At 50.0% G+C, this 14,982-nt stretch overlaps 1 protein-coding gene and 1 long non-coding RNA gene across 2 annotated transcripts in view; one reads left to right on the top strand and one right to left on the bottom strand.

The window, feature by feature from the left end:
- The window catches only part of LOC117885223 (C-type lectin domain family 2 member B-like), a 9,273-nt gene extending 4,427 nt beyond the window's left edge, over window positions 1–4,846 (bottom strand). Inside the window, exons 1-2 of the mRNA XM_034786462.1 lie at window positions 4,509–4,846; window positions 3,463–3,573 (exon numbers count right to left, since the gene is read on the bottom strand). Of these exons, the coding sequence (XP_034642353.1) occupies window positions 3,463–3,573; window positions 4,509–4,791 (394 nt within the window). The 5' untranslated portion in view covers window positions 4,792–4,846. The remainder of the gene's footprint in view (window positions 1–3,462; window positions 3,574–4,508) is intronic.
- LOC117885229 lies at window positions 4,191–12,543 on the top strand. Its single transcript, XR_004647746.1, has 3 exons — window positions 4,191–4,515; window positions 10,986–11,448; window positions 12,051–12,543. It is a non-coding gene; the product is annotated as an uncharacterized LOC117885229 (long non-coding RNA).
- Window positions 12,544–14,982: the final 2,439 nt, after the last annotated feature.

Raw genomic sequence — 14,982 nt, 5'->3', positions numbered from 1 at the left:
CAGAATAGGTCCAACCCTTTATTTAGTATAAAAGACTGTTCCCCATTTTACATCCCCCCCCCCCCCCCCACCGCAGCACAGTCTTCCCTCCCAGAGATGAGGCTGAAGATGAAAACATTATGCTTGTGAAAAAGGCTAATATCATTCTGGGGCCTATTAACGGCAGTGTCATGCAAGACAAAGGGGGTAAGAGTCCCACTCTATTCAGCACCAACAAGACCTCAACTGGAATATTGGTGTCCAGTTCTGGGTGCCACATTTCACGAAAGACAGACAAATTGGAGAGAGTCCAGAGGAAAGCAACAAAAATGATAAAAGGTTTAGAAAACTTGAGCTATGAGGAAAGGTTGAAAAACTTAGCATATTTGGTCTTGAGAAAAGAAGACTGAGTGGAGACCCGATAACAGTCTTCAACAAATATGTTGAAGAGGACTGTGACCAATTGTTCTACATGTCCACTGACGGTAGTTGTAACCCATGCACCTCCTGGGTGTGGTGTTCTATCTCATCTATTGCCACCGAGACCACTTAGAGAGAGATATTAATGAGTTTGCTCTACAGCAGGGGTCTCAAACATGCGGCCCCACAGAGTTATTTCCTGCAGCCCGTCATAGCTCCCCTCCTCCCCCGAGCGTGCCACGTCCTCGCTCCTCCGCCTACCTCCCAGCGCTTCCTGCTGCCAAACAGCTGTTTGGCAGCGCTTAGGACTTTCCAGGAGGAACGGGGGAGGAACAGGGACACGGTGCGCTCAGGAGAGGAGGCGGAGAAGAGGCGGGGATTTGGGGAAGGGGTTGGAATAGGGGCAGGGAAGTGGCAGAGTTGGGGCAGGGACTTTGGGGAAGGGATGGAGTGGGGGTGGGACCAGGGGCAGAGGTGGGTACTTTTGTATCTTTGTATGAAAAGGTGTCAGTGATGCAGCCCTCAGGCCAATGTACTAGTCCTCATGTGATTTGAGCTTGAGATCCCTGCTCTACAGCCTTATCTAGGAGCCACATGGCTTTTAGGTCATGCAGTAGAGGCTCATGCACTAAGCTCCAAAGGCTCCACGTTCGATCCCGCCCGCCAATGACCGGGGTCTGTCAACATTACAATAGGACAAAAAGTAATGGTCTTAATCTGAAGCAAAGGAGATTTAGGTTAGCTGTTAGGAAAAACTTTCCAACTAAAGGGTAGTTATGGTCTGCAATAGGCTTGCAAGGGAGGTTGTAGAATCCCCATCATTGCAGATTTTAAAGAACAGGCTGGCAGGGCCATCTCCAGGGTTTTTGCCACCCCAAGCAGCCTCTCCCCCCCCCCCCCCCCCCCCCAGCCGCAATTGTGATCTGCGGCGGCAATTCGCCGGGAGATGATGGACATTAAAAATTATGAAACCACAATGACGGTCTCAAGGATCTAAATCAGCAACCCTCAAACTTTTGAGGGTTGCGCACCCGCCCCTCCAGGCCTGGGAGTGGGACTATGACTCCGAAAGTGGCGGGACAGGACACAGACAGGAATAAGGGGACCAAGGCTGGGGCTGCAGCTGGGCTGGGGCCGTGGCCAGGGGCCGCAGCCAGGTGGAGCGTGGCTGTGGCAAGCCGGGCCTGCAGCCAGGGTGCAGTGAGGGCTGGCAGCCGGGCCTGCAGCCAGGGTGCGGCACTGCTCCTGGTCTCACCTCCACCGTTGGCCCCAGGCAGGGAACGAAGTTGCACTCACTGGCCAAGGCTGGGGGCTGGCCTGGGGCTGGGAACGGAGCTGCACTGAGGTGGAGCTGGGGCCGCAACTGGAGGTGGGACCGGAGCAGAGCTGGGGGTGGGGAGGAGCTAGGTGGAGCTTCCTTCCCGCCCCCTGTGGGAGCTGGTCCAGGCCCCCTCAGTTGTTCCTCCATGCCCCTTAGGGGGGCGTGCCCCACAGTTTGGGAACCTCTGATCTAAACTCACTTGAAAACCACATGCACTTAATTCACTGCCCTGCACCTTCTGTAGTCATTTAGAGCGGTGGTTTTCAAACTTTTTTTCTGGCGACCCAGTTGAAGAAAATTGGTGATGCCCATGACCCAATGGAGCGGAGGATGATGGGTTTGGGGTGTGGGAGGGGCTCAGGACTGGGGCAGAAGGTTGGGGTGTGGGGGCGAGAGCTGCGGGGTGGGGCTGGGAATGAGGGGTTCAGAGTATGGGGGGGCTCTGGGCTGGGGCAGGGGATTGGGGTGAGGGAGTGGGTGCAGGCTCTGGCCTGTGGATGCAGGCTCTGGGGTGGGGCCAGGGATGAGAGGTTTGGGGTGCAGGAGGGGGCTCTGGTTTTTTTTGGGGGGGGGGGGGTCAGGGCTGGGGCATGGGATTACCTCGGGTGGCTCCCAGTCCATGGCGCAGCACCAGTGCTACAGCAGGCTTCCTGCCTCTCCTGGCACAGTGGACCATGCTGCACTCCAGAAGTGGCCAGCAGCAGGTCCAGCTCCTAGGCAGAGACGCGCAAGCAGCTCTGCGTGGCCCTCGCTCAGACACTGTCTGCCCCCCTAGCGAGTGCGGAACCAGTGCTCGGGCAGCACGCGGAGCCGCGTGGCCCCCCGACCTAGGAGCTGGACCTGCTGCTGGCTGCTTCCAGGGCACAGCGTGGAGCCAGGACAGGTAGGGACTAGCCTGCCTTAGCCGAGCAGCATCGCTGAAGGGACTTTTAACAGCCGGGTCGGCGGTGCTGACCAGAGGTGTGGTGACCCAGAGCCTTAGGCTAGGTCTATACTACCCGCCTGAATCGGCGGGTAGAAATCGACCTCTCGGGGATCGATTTATCGCGTCCCATTGGGACGCGACAATCGATCCCCGAATCGGCGCTCTTACTCCACCAGCGGAGGTGGTAGTAAGCGCCGCCGACAGAAAGCCGCAGAAGTCGATTTTGCCGCCGTCCTCACAACGGGGTAAGTCGGCTGCGATACGTCGAATTCAGCTACGCTATTCACGTAGCTGAATTTGCGTATCTTAAATCGACTCCCCCCTGTAGTGTAGATGTACCCTTACATTCCACGACCCAGTACTGAATTGCAACCGATAGTTTGAAAACCACTGATTTAGAGCAGTGTAAAACATAACCATGTTGATTTGATGGTGTTCTATATGTACCTTGCATTAAAGCAAGTGACTTATACCAAGTACAGGGCAACAGCATAGTGGCTCCCATGTTTCTAGTCTTTCTGGTCTTGAAACCTTGAAAAACTGAATCAGGTATAACTGAAGCTCTCTCCTGAACAATGATGGACAGATCAATTATTTTTTTTAAATGAAAGCTTACATTCTGAAGCATCCCTGGGGTGATGTATATATTTGCTACAAATATTTGTCATTGGATCCTGACAAAGTTAGAAATGATTACAACTAACAATGTTAATTAATTAAAAATTAACATATTAGTAAGCTTTAAAAGTAGTTTGTAAGAGTTTTGTGGAAATGCATTTCCCGGAGACCCTTTCCTCTTCAATCTTAAAGCATTTACCTCTGAGATCCAGGGAGATTTTAACCAATACGATTGTAACCAAGATGACTGTAACCATAGCCATACAGGCTAGACATTTCCAGATCCAGATGCTTGAACACAGCTCTGAAACTAAGAAAAGTTACATAAGTGCACATAAACATTACATGGAAAATAAAGGTACATTGGTAGTTCTGCTTCTAGTCTAAAGCAGGCAAAACATAGAACATTATGGGAAAATAAAAACCAATACTTAAAGGAAGCATTGGGTTTAATTTGGCTTAACATTTAGGTTTAGAGTTAGACTGAAATCCGTTTGAACTAGCACAGAAGTGACACCATTAATTGAAAAAAATTCCTCTGGTATTTGCAATGCATTATTGTATTGGGACACATGAGAACCTGGAGGGGAAATTAATAGTCTAGTTCAATGAAGCAAACAGACTGAGTGACCAGACAGCATACAGTGGAGTCAGATTTTTAAGATGTTCTCCTCTTTAGCAGCCAATAAGCCAGGCAGTGAATGATTCCTGCAATATAATTTATCCAGACCAAATTATACCAAATTAATGTATGATACTGTTTGGTTTCGGTGGTGATTACTCTAACTGCTAACAGCCGTCTTATTACCGAGGCCAGGCATCCTTTGCCCAGTGCCTGACTAGGGAAAACGATCACCAAACACCCTCTCGAGAACTGGCTCTTAGTAACACCGGCTCCTGTTTTTAGTTTGCTGCGGTGCGGGGGCACAGCACGGACCGGGAGCTGGCGTGCTGGGACCGGGGTCAGGGAACCGCAGCGCTGCGGGGATCTGCCCTAGGCGCTGTCAATGCCCGGTGCCGGGCGCTGCAGACCCCCAGAGCCCGAGCGTGGCGTGCAGGGCTTAGGCCCAGACAGCGGCTACGGTTTCCCCGGGGCAGCGCAGGAAGCGGCAGCGAATCTCGCCGAGGGCCGGGACCTTCCCCGGGGCTTCTTCCTGCAAGGAGCCCGGCCCGGCCCTTGCCCCGCTCCCGGCAGGGAGATCCCAGCAACTCCCGGGCGAATGCCCCCAGCCCTGTTGCTCTCACCGCGCAGGTACCGGCAGCTCTTCCTCGGGTCTCCCCGCTCCCTGGGGGGACTCGGCAGTGGGACTGCCTGGGGCTGCTGCCCGGCCAGGACCAGCGCGGCCGCCGCCCCCGTACTCCCGGTGAGGTCCGGGTATCTCGCTGGCGGCACCGCCACATGCGTAGCAGCCCCCGGTGGGAGCCCCGGGCCAGGCAGAGCCGGTTCCCCTGCCGGGTCCGAGTCAGCCCCCGAATCGCCGCTCTCCGGCGTCAGCAAGCGGCGTGGAAGCGAACCCAGGCTCCCCATCGCCTCCTGCTGCAGCGCCAGCGGCCGCCACAGTTTCCCGCCCGCGCCCTCATTCAAATCTCCCGCCAGGAATAGCTCAAAATAATTGGCCACTCTTGGCCGTATTGGCGAACCGGACCTTGGCTCTGCAGCGCAGTGACCAGCCTGGGGCCGCCAGAGTAGCGTCCGGTACAACTGATCCTGAGGCCGCCCCGGCTGCTCAGGTAGCCCTGGGGTCAGCTGCACCAGCGGTTGCAGCTGTGGAAGTCAGGGAATCCCTGACCTCCATAAAAGACTCTCAGCCTTAAACAATACATTGAATCCGTCCCCAAAATGCAGCACGGACCCTGAGATCATTTAGAAACCAGTGTAACTAGATCTCCACGCCCTGTGCTTCCTTCCTTTCATCTTGTTAACAGGGCGACTCTGTCTACCTAGATACCAGTTCAGGACAGGGCTGCAGGCTAATTCACTCATTTGCTAATAGAAAGCAAAGAAGTGTCAAAAGGTCTTGTATTTTAATCAGGCCAATTCACTTGTGTGTTAGTTTAGTTCAAAGGCAATAGTAATGGTATTGTCTTCACTTAGCTATAACCTGTAGCATTACCTTATATATGTCCCTGTAATTAAGTATCAGAGGGGTAGCCGTGTTAGTCTGAATCTGTAAAAAGCAACAGAGGATCCTGTGGCACCTTTGAGACTAACAGAAGTATTGGGAGCATAAGCTTTCGTGGGTAAGAACCTCACTTCTTCAGATGCAAGTAATGGAAATCTCCAGAGGCAGGTATATATCAGTGTGGAGATAACGAGGTTCGTTCAATCAGGGAGGGTGAGGTGCTCTGCTAGCAGTTGAGGTGTGAACACCAAGGGAGGAGAAACTGCTTCTATAGTTGGATAGCCATTCACAGTCTTTGTTTAATCCTAATCTGATGGTGTCAAATTTGCAAATGAACTGGAGCTCAGCAATTCTCTTTGGAGTCTGGTCCTGAAGTTTTTTTGCTGTAAGATGGCTACCTTTACATCTGCTATTGTGTGGCCAGGGAGGTTGAAGTGTTCTCCTACAGGTTTTTGTATATTGCCATTCCTGATATCTGACTTGTGTCCATTTATCCTCTTGCGTAGTGACTGTCCAGTTTGGCCAATGTACATAGCAGAGGGGCATTGCTGGCATATGATGGCATATGTAACATTGGTGGACGTGCAGGTGAATGAGCCGGTGATGTTGTAGCTGATCTGGTTAGGTCCTGTGATGGTGTTGCTGGTGTAGATATGTGGGCAGAGTTGGCATCGAGGTTTGTTGCATGGGTTGGTTCCTGAGTTATGGTGCGGTGCGTGGTTGCTGGTGAGGATATGCTTAAGGTTGGCAGGTTGTCTGTGGGCGAGGACTGGCCTGCCTCCCACGGTCTGTGAAAGTGAGGGATCATTGTCCAGGATGGGTTGTAGATCACTGATGATGCGTTGGAGAGGTTTAAGCTGAGGACTGTAGGTGATGGCCAGTGGAGTTCTGTTGGTTTCTCTTCTGGGCCTGTCTTGTAGCAGGAGGCTTCTGGGTACACGTCTGGCTCTGTTGATTTGTTTCTTTATTTCCTTGTGTGGGTATCGTAGTTTTGAGAATGCTTGGTGGAGATCTTGTAGGTGTTGGTCTCTGTCTGAGGGGTTGGAGCAGATGCGATTGTACCTCCGTGCTTGGCTGTAGACGATGGATCGTGTGGTGTGACCGGGGTGGAAGCTGGAGGCATGAAGGTAGGCGTAGCGGTCGGTGGGTTTTCGGTATAGGGTGGTGTTAATGTGGCCATCGCTTATTTGTACGGTGGTGTCTAGGAAGTGGACCTCCCGTGTAGATTGGTCCAGGCTGAGGTTGATGGTGGGGTGGAAGCTGTTGAAATCATGGTGGAATTCTTCCAGGGTCTCCTTCCCATGGGTCCAGATGATGATGAAGAATTCCACCATGATTTCAACAGCTTCCACCCCACCATCAACCTCAGCCTGGACCAATCTACATGGGAGGTCCACTTCCTAGACACCACCTGCCTTTAGAGATTTCCATTACTTGCATTTGAAGAAGTGAGGTTCTTACCCACGAAAGCTTATGCTCCCAATACTTCTGTTAGTCTCAAAGGTGCCACAGGACCCTCTGTTGCTTTTCCCTCTAATTAGTTAACCCTAGAGCAACTAACTGTAATTAGAACAGGAGTACTTGTGGCACCTTAGAGACTAACAAATTTATTAGAGCATAAGCTTTCGTGGACTACAGCCCACTTCTTCGGATGGATATAGAATGGAACATATATTGAGGAGCTATATATACACACATACAGAGAGCATGAACAGGTGGGAGTTGTCTTACCAACTCTGAGAGGCCAATTAAGTAAGAGGAAAAAAAACTTTTGAAGTGATAATCAAGCTAGCCCAGTACAGACAGGTTGATAAGAAGTGTGAGAATACTTACAAGGGGAGATAGATTCAATGTTTGTAATGGTTCAGCCATTCCCAGTCCTTATTCAATCCTTTGTTGATTGTGTCTAGTTTGCATATCAATTCCAGCTCAGCAGTCTCTCGTTGGAGTCTGTTTTTGAAGTTTTTCTGTTGTAATATAGCCACCCTCAGGTCTGTCACTGAATGACCAGACAGGTTAAAGTGTTCTCCCACTGGTTTTTGAGTATTATGATTCCTGATGTCAGATTTGTGTCCATTAATTCTTTTGCGTAGAGACTGTCCGGTTTGGCCAATGTACATGGCAGAGAGGCATTGCTGGCACATGATGGCATATATCACATTGGTAGATGTGCAGGTGAACCAGCCCCTGATGGTATGGCTGATGTGATTAGGTCCTATGATGATGTCACTTGAATAGATATGTGGACAGAGTTGGCATCGGGTTTTGTTACAAGGATAGGTTCCTGGGTTAGTGGTTTTGTTCAGTGATGTGTGGTTGCTGGTGAGTATTTGCTTTAGGTTGGGGGGTTGTCTGTAAGCGAGGACAGGTCTGTCTCCCAAGATCTGTGAGAGTAAAGGATCATCTTTCAGGATAGGTTGTAGATCTCTGATGATGCGCTGGAGAGGTTTTAGTTGGGGGCTGAAGGTGACAGCTAGTGGTGTTCTGTTATTTTCTTTGTTGGGCCTGTCTTGTAGGAGGTGACTTCTGGGTACTCGTCTGGCTCTGTCAATCTGTTTTTTCACTTCAGCAGGTGGGTATTGTAGTTTTAAGAATGCTTGATACAGATCTTGTAGGTGCTTGTCTCTATCTGAGGGATTGGAGCAAATGCGGTTATATCTTAGAGCTTGGCTGTAGACAATGGATCATATGGTGTGTCCTGGATGGAAGCTGGAGGCATGTAGGTAAGTGTAGCGGTCAGTAGGTTTCCGGTATAGGGTGGTATTTATGTGATCATCGCTTATTCACACAGTAGTGTCCAGGAAATGGACCGCTTGTGTGGATTGATCTAGGCTGAGGTTGATGGTGGGATGGAAATTATTGAAATCATGGTGAAATTCTTCAAGGGCTTCTTTTCCATGGGTCCAGATGATGAAGATGTCATCAGTGTAGCGCAAGTAGAGTAGGGGTGTTAGGGGACGAGAGCTAAAGGAAGCGTTGTTCTAAGTCAGCCATAAAAATGTTGGCATATTATGGGGCCATGCGGGTACCCATAACAGTGCCGCTGACTTGAAGGTATATATTGTCCCCAAATGTGAAATAGTTGTGGGTGAGGACAAAATCACAAAGTTCAGCCACCAGGTTAGCTGTGACATTATCAGGGATACTGTTCCTGATAGCTTGTAGTCCATCTTTGTGTGGAATATTGGTGTAGAGGGCTTCTACGTCCATAGTGGCCAGGATGGTGTTTTCTGGAAGATCACCGATGGATTGTAGTTTCCTCAGGAAGTCAGTGGTGTCTCGAAGATAGCTGGGAGTGCTGGTAGCGTAGGGTCTGAGGAGAGAGTCTACATAACCAGACAAGCCTGATGTTAGGGTGCCAATGCCTGAGATGATGGGGCTTCCAGGATATCCAGGTTTATGGATCTTGGGTAGCAAATAGAATACCCTTGGTCGGGGTTCTAGGCATGTGTCTATACAGATTTGTTCCTGTGCTTTGTCAGGGAGTTTTTTTAGCAGATGGTGTAGTTTCTTTAGGTAATCCTCAGTGGGATCAGAGGGTAAAGGCCTGTAGAATGTGGTGTTAGAGAGCTGTCTAGCAGCTTCTTGGTCATATTCCAATTTATTCATGATGACGACAGCACCTCCTTTGTCAGCCTTTTTGATTATGATGTCAGGGTTGTTTCTGAGGCTGTAGATGGCGTTGTGTTCAGCATTGCTGAGGTTATGTGGCAAGTGATGTTGCTTTTCCACAATTTCAGCCTTTGCACGTTGACGGAAGCAATCTGTAATTAGTTACAGTTAAATTGGGAGGGGGGAGGTTTACAGTTGTAATCAGTTAAAATCCTAGATCAACTAAGGCCTTGTCTACACCAGTGGTTTTCAAACTGTGGGTCATGACCCAGTACTGGGTCGTGGAATGGAAGGCACTGGGTTACAGCGCCTCTGGTCAGCACCGCCAACCGAGCCGTTAAAAGTCGTCAGCGGTGCTGCCCGGCTAAGGCTGGCTAGTTCCTACCTGTTCTGACACCACGCTGCGCCCCAGAAGCGGCCAGCAGCAGGTCCGGCTCCTAGGTGGGGGGTGCCACGGGGCTCTGCGCCCTGCCCCCACCTCGAGCACCGGCTCCACACTCCCATTGGCGGGGAACCAGCCAATGGGAGCTGGGAGTGGTGGTGCCTGCCGGTAAGAGCCACGGGGAGCGGCTAGCGCGCCTCCGTCTAAGAGCCGGACCTGCTGCTGGCTGTTTCCTGGATGCAGCACGATCCCCAGTGCCAGGAGAGGCAGGAAGCCTGCCTTAGCACCCCCATTGTGCCACTGACAGAGAGCTGCCCAAGGTAAGCCTGTGCCCCAATCCCCTGCCCGAGCCTTGAGCCCCCCCCAAACCCAGAGCCCCCTCCTGCACACCAAACCCCTCATCCCTGGTCCCACCCCAGAGCCTGCACCCCCAGCCCAGAACCCTGACCCCAACCCCCCGCCCCAGCCCAGAGCCCCCTCCCACACTCCAAACCCCTCATCCCCAGCTCCATTGGGTCATGTGCATCAACAATTTTCTTTAACTGGGTCACCAGAAAAAAAGTGTGAAAACCATTGGTTTACACTACACTGTTTCGTCAGTGAAAGGCATGTCACTTTTGCAGACAAAATTCTTCTGTTTTGGCAACAAAATAAAACCACCTGTATGAGAGGCATAGGGCTTTTCGCAGCAAAGTTTTAGTGACAAAGAATCAGTGTAGACATCATGCTTGGTTTTGTTGCTGTAAATGGCTTCCAGGAGGTGTTCTATAATGCCCATCCTGACTGCTCTGATCAGCAGTTTGAACTCCACTGCCCTGCACAAGCATCCACTGCTTCCCTTTTAAAGGCCCAGGAATTTTTGAAATTCCACTTCCTGTTTGGTGTGGAGAACTCACATCTCATCTTCGCAGGTGACCATGGTGGCTCCACGAGGCAAATGTTCCCCCTCTTGGACCACAGCAGAACTGTTGGATCTGCTCAGTATATGGGGAGAGGAGGTTGTGCAGTTCTAGCTGCACTCCAGCCATAGGTACTTTGACACAAAGGGCAGATTTCTCATGGCTTGTGTGATAAGGGCTATGATCAGAACATGGTGTAGTGGTGAGCAAAGATAAAGGAGCTGAGGCAGGCATACCAGAAGGTAAGGGAGGCAAACCATTGCTCCAGTAAAAAAACAACAAAGAGTCTGGTGGCACCTTAAAGACTAACAGATTTATTTGGGCATAAGCTTTCGTGAGTAAAAACCTCACTTCTTCGGATGCATAGAGTGAAAGCTACAGATGCAGGCATTATATACTGACACATGGAGAGCAGGGAGTTACTTCACAAGTGGAGAACCAGTGTTGACAAGGCCAATTCAATCAGGGTGGATGTAGTCCACTCCCAATAATAGATGAGGAGGTGTCAATTCCAGGAGAGGAAAAGCTGCTTCTGTAGTGAGCCAGCCACTCCCAATCCCTATTCAATGTACAAAACATTGAACATGTAAGGTTCTACAGTATATAAGTGATAAGGATTATTATTAAAATTGTCCTTGGATTATTGTGTTATTAGAAATCCCTGTAGAACAGACTAATTAACTCTTTTCTGTCAATTTCTTCCTAGTAAATTGATGTGATTAGGTCCTGGCAAGTTGGTAAAGCTCCAAGACTTTGCTGTCTTTCTGCTGTTTATCTCCTGCTGCCAGCACAGGTGGGAGGAGCTCAGCACATCTTCCCCGCCCCCCTGGGGAAAAGACTGAGCCTCTGCCCCCGCAGAGGAGAAGGAGCTGGGGGTGCCCCACGCAGGCCGGGCCGCAGCCTTTCCGCTCCAGTGCTGTGCTGAAGACCGTCCGCTTCTATGAGGAGCTGGACGCCATCCTCAGTGGCCTCCCCACCTCCACCACCCAGAGCCCCATGGATATTTTGGTGGGACTGGAGGCGGTGGACAATGGACCTAACCGTGAGGACGAAGTCGTGGCTGAGGAAGTGGACTTGGAGGACAATGTGGAGCTCATAGCAGGGTCGTCTGGTGGTGCGGCAAGTCAGGAACTCTCCACTCCGGAGTTGTCTAGTTATATGATGTACAGGTATCCTTTGCTCTGTATACTGTAGAAGGGGGTGAAGGTATAGAAATGTGAAAGACTAATTGTGTTTGAGTGTGCTCCACATTCCCCTGTGCAACTAAGTAGTGCAGCAGAATAGTGTGTTGATGCACACCGAGATTTCACGGGAATCCTCCAGAGAGATCTCTAGGAAACTAGCCTGGAGGTACTCGCCAATCCTCTGCCAAAGGTTCTTTGGCAGAGCTGCTTTGTTCCTTCTCCCATTGTAGGAAATTTTCCTGCGCGACTTGGCAATCACATGTGCAGGGACCAAATCAGCACACAGGCGAGCAACATAGGGACCAAGACCACTTATGGAAAACGTTGGCAGAATTTTCAATATTGTCCCTGCTCACCTGCACTGATCCCCCTGAAACATTACCTACACTCTTTGTCCCAGCTTGAATGCCCACCACCCACCCAGGCCGAACTTACCATGTTTAGGGTGTTTGCCAAGATGTGTGCTTGCCAAGGGTCAGTGAGAAAGTGATTGGTATGTTACAAGAAGTGTATTTTACTGTGATGATCCAATGCTATGCATGAATTGACAATCATGCTTCTGTGTATTGTTTCATGTGCTTCTGCAGATGTGGCCTTATAGAGAACCCCCTACACCCCGGTAGAGCATCTAGGCCATATAAGGAAGTGACCAAGACCGCACAAGGAGGACATGTTCCGTGAGGAGCTCCAATCCGCTCAGGCAGAAAAAAGGGAAAGCAGGGAGTGGAGAGAAATAGAAAGGCAGGACAGAAAGGAGAGTGTGGAGCATGTTCAAAAGGCCCATGAGCAGATGATAAAAGTCATGGAGGAGCAAACAGATGCTGAAGTCCCTCATCACGCTACAGTCAGAACAGATGTGTCCCCCCCACACACACACACACAGCCAATACAGAACTGTTTTCCATGCCCTTCCCAAACTTCTCCTACACATTCCTTCCAATTTGCCGGAACATCTCAGTATCCCATTCACTCCGCCCTTTTAGACAGCTTCCAAAATTATAGCTGGATTTATGCACAGCTATGAAAATCTCCACTGCCCTGCAATGCTACCTCCCTTCCCACCTATCTTTTTGTGTGTTGTAATTGGTGTTTAATAAAAACAAACTCTGTAAAAGATAACCAAACTTTATTTGTGTCCTACACATAGTGATTGCTGCTGGTAGTAAAACATATACATGCAGTTTAATCATTAGCTTACTGCAAATCCCGCTCAAGAATCATCACAAGTGTTAGGCAAAATAACAAAACTCAGATTAATGGAGAATGGCAGATGACTGTCTAGAAATACATATTACTGGTTCTCATTATCAAAATGTTGCTTCAAAGTCTCTCTGATTGGAATCCCGCTCCCTCCCCTTTGTGTCCCTCTAATAGCCCTGGTATCAGGCTGCTTAAAATCAGCAAACAAGTGACCTGCCTTAGTAATCCACCCCTGGGCAAACTTTTCACCCTTAGCCTCACAAAGATTATGGAGCATGCAGCAGGCAGCTATGACCATGGGAATGTTTTCCTCACTTAGCTCTAATCTGCCATAAAGGCATTGCCAGTGCGCTTTTAATCTGTCAAACACACATTCCAGGGTCATTCTGCACCTACTCAGCCTATTGTTGAAGCACTCCTTGCTGCTGTCCAGGTTTCCTGTGTAAGGGCTTGGCTACACTGGCACTTTACAGCGCTGCAACTTTCTCGCTCAGAGGTGTGAAAAAACACCCCTCTGAGCGCAGCAAGTTACAGCACTGTAAAGCGCCAGTGTAAACAGTGCCCCAGCACTGGGAGACGTGCTCCCAGTGCTGTAAACTAATCCCCTCATGGAAGTGGAGTACCTGCAGCGCTGGGAGAGCTCTCTCCCAGCGATGTTGCGCGACCACACTCGCACTTCAAAGCGCTGCCGCGGGAGCGCTCTCGCGGCAGTTCTTTGAAGTTTCGAGTGTAGCCACGGCCTTAGGCTTCATGAGGCAGGGGAGTAAGGGGTATGCTGGATCTCCCAGGATCACTCTGGGCATTTCAACATCCCCCCACTGAAACCTTCTGGTCTGGAAAGAAAGTCCCTGCTTGCAGCTTTCTGTACAGGCCAGTGTTCCTGAAGATGCGAGCATTATATACCTTCCTAGACCACCCTGCGTTTGATGTCAGTGAAACACGCGCAGTGATCAATAAGAGCCTGCAATACCATGGAGAAGTACCCCTTTCTATTGATGTATTCCGTCACAAGATGGTCCAGGGCCAAAATTGGGATGTGTGTGCCATCTATCATTCCACCACAGTTAGGGAATCCCATTTCTGAAGAGCCATCCACTATTTCATGCGCATTGCCAAGAGTAACAGTCCTTAATAATATGATGCAATTAATGGCCCTGCACACTTGTGTTAATGCAGCACCCACAGTCAACTTCCCGACTCCAAATTGATTCGCGGCTGACTGGTAGTAGTCAGGAGTCTCCAGCTTCCACGCTGCGATCGCCATGCATTTCTCCACTGAGAGGACAGCTCTTATTTTGGTGTCCTTGCACCACAGGGCTGGGATGAGCTCCACACACAGTTCCAGGAAGGTGGATTTTTGCATCCACTGCTCGTCATCCCAGACTTTCATAACGATCCCACCAGTCAGTGCTTGATTCCTGAGCCCAAAAGCAATAGACCACGATGTGCAGCTGCTCCGTGAACGCCAAAAGTAATCTGGTATTTCTTTCGGTGGCACACAGCAGTTTGGCAACTCTGATTCCTGTTCAGATTGGGAGCTCGTGATACACTGCATGATCATCCACGATGTGTTAATAACAGTTACTACAACAATTGAGAGCAGTGCGGGATCCATCCTTTCACACAGAGATGGTGGGCGCACAGTAAATGGGGCCATTGAAAAATGCTGTGAAACGCAGTTGGAAGACTATGAAATGCTGGGACAGAAAATAATGCATCATGGGATGTTGAGCCCACACCCAAGATGTGCTGTGATCCACTTCGCCTTCCCAAAAGTCCTAGCTGCAGAAAGTGGTAAGTAGCACAGTGGGATAACTACCCACAGTGCACTGCTCTCATTGTCGATACTAGAGCACCAAGTATGGACGCGCTCTGCCGATAGAGGGAATATACCCAGTGTCTTATTTAATGTCAAATGGGTGCTTCAGAAACTCAGCTTTGGTTTTGAACCAAATTGTGTTTTTAGCCTGTGTGGATGTGGATCAAGTTTTGAAGCTTGCCCCTTGAAGCTGTGATCTGGGTATCAGTACGACAATGGTGTTGCTTGGCTGCCATGTCTCATATTGCTCTCGCCTACATCCCACTGCTAGTTACACTCATTCCTTCCTGCCTCATTGCTCACCTTCTGTCTGAAAGGAAGAGGGAGGCAGCCATGTCCACTAGTCACAGACCGCTGGGAGAATGTGTAAGTTTACATTTGATGCGAAGAAATGGAGAGGCAGCTGTCATTTATGTACTGCTGGACCAGCCTGTGTTGTCTCACTACCTCTTCCAATGGCTTTATATGGATATAGAATAGAATAGGGAAGATAACTGATT

This window comes from Trachemys scripta, chromosome 1 (assembly GCF_013100865.1).
Source record: "Trachemys scripta elegans isolate TJP31775 chromosome 1, CAS_Tse_1.0, whole genome shotgun sequence".
In the NCBI taxonomy this organism is placed as follows: Eukaryota; Metazoa; Chordata; order Testudines; family Emydidae; genus Trachemys; species Trachemys scripta.
Note: the sequence above shows the minus strand (reverse complement) of the source record. Positions and strands in the feature narration are given on the sequence as shown.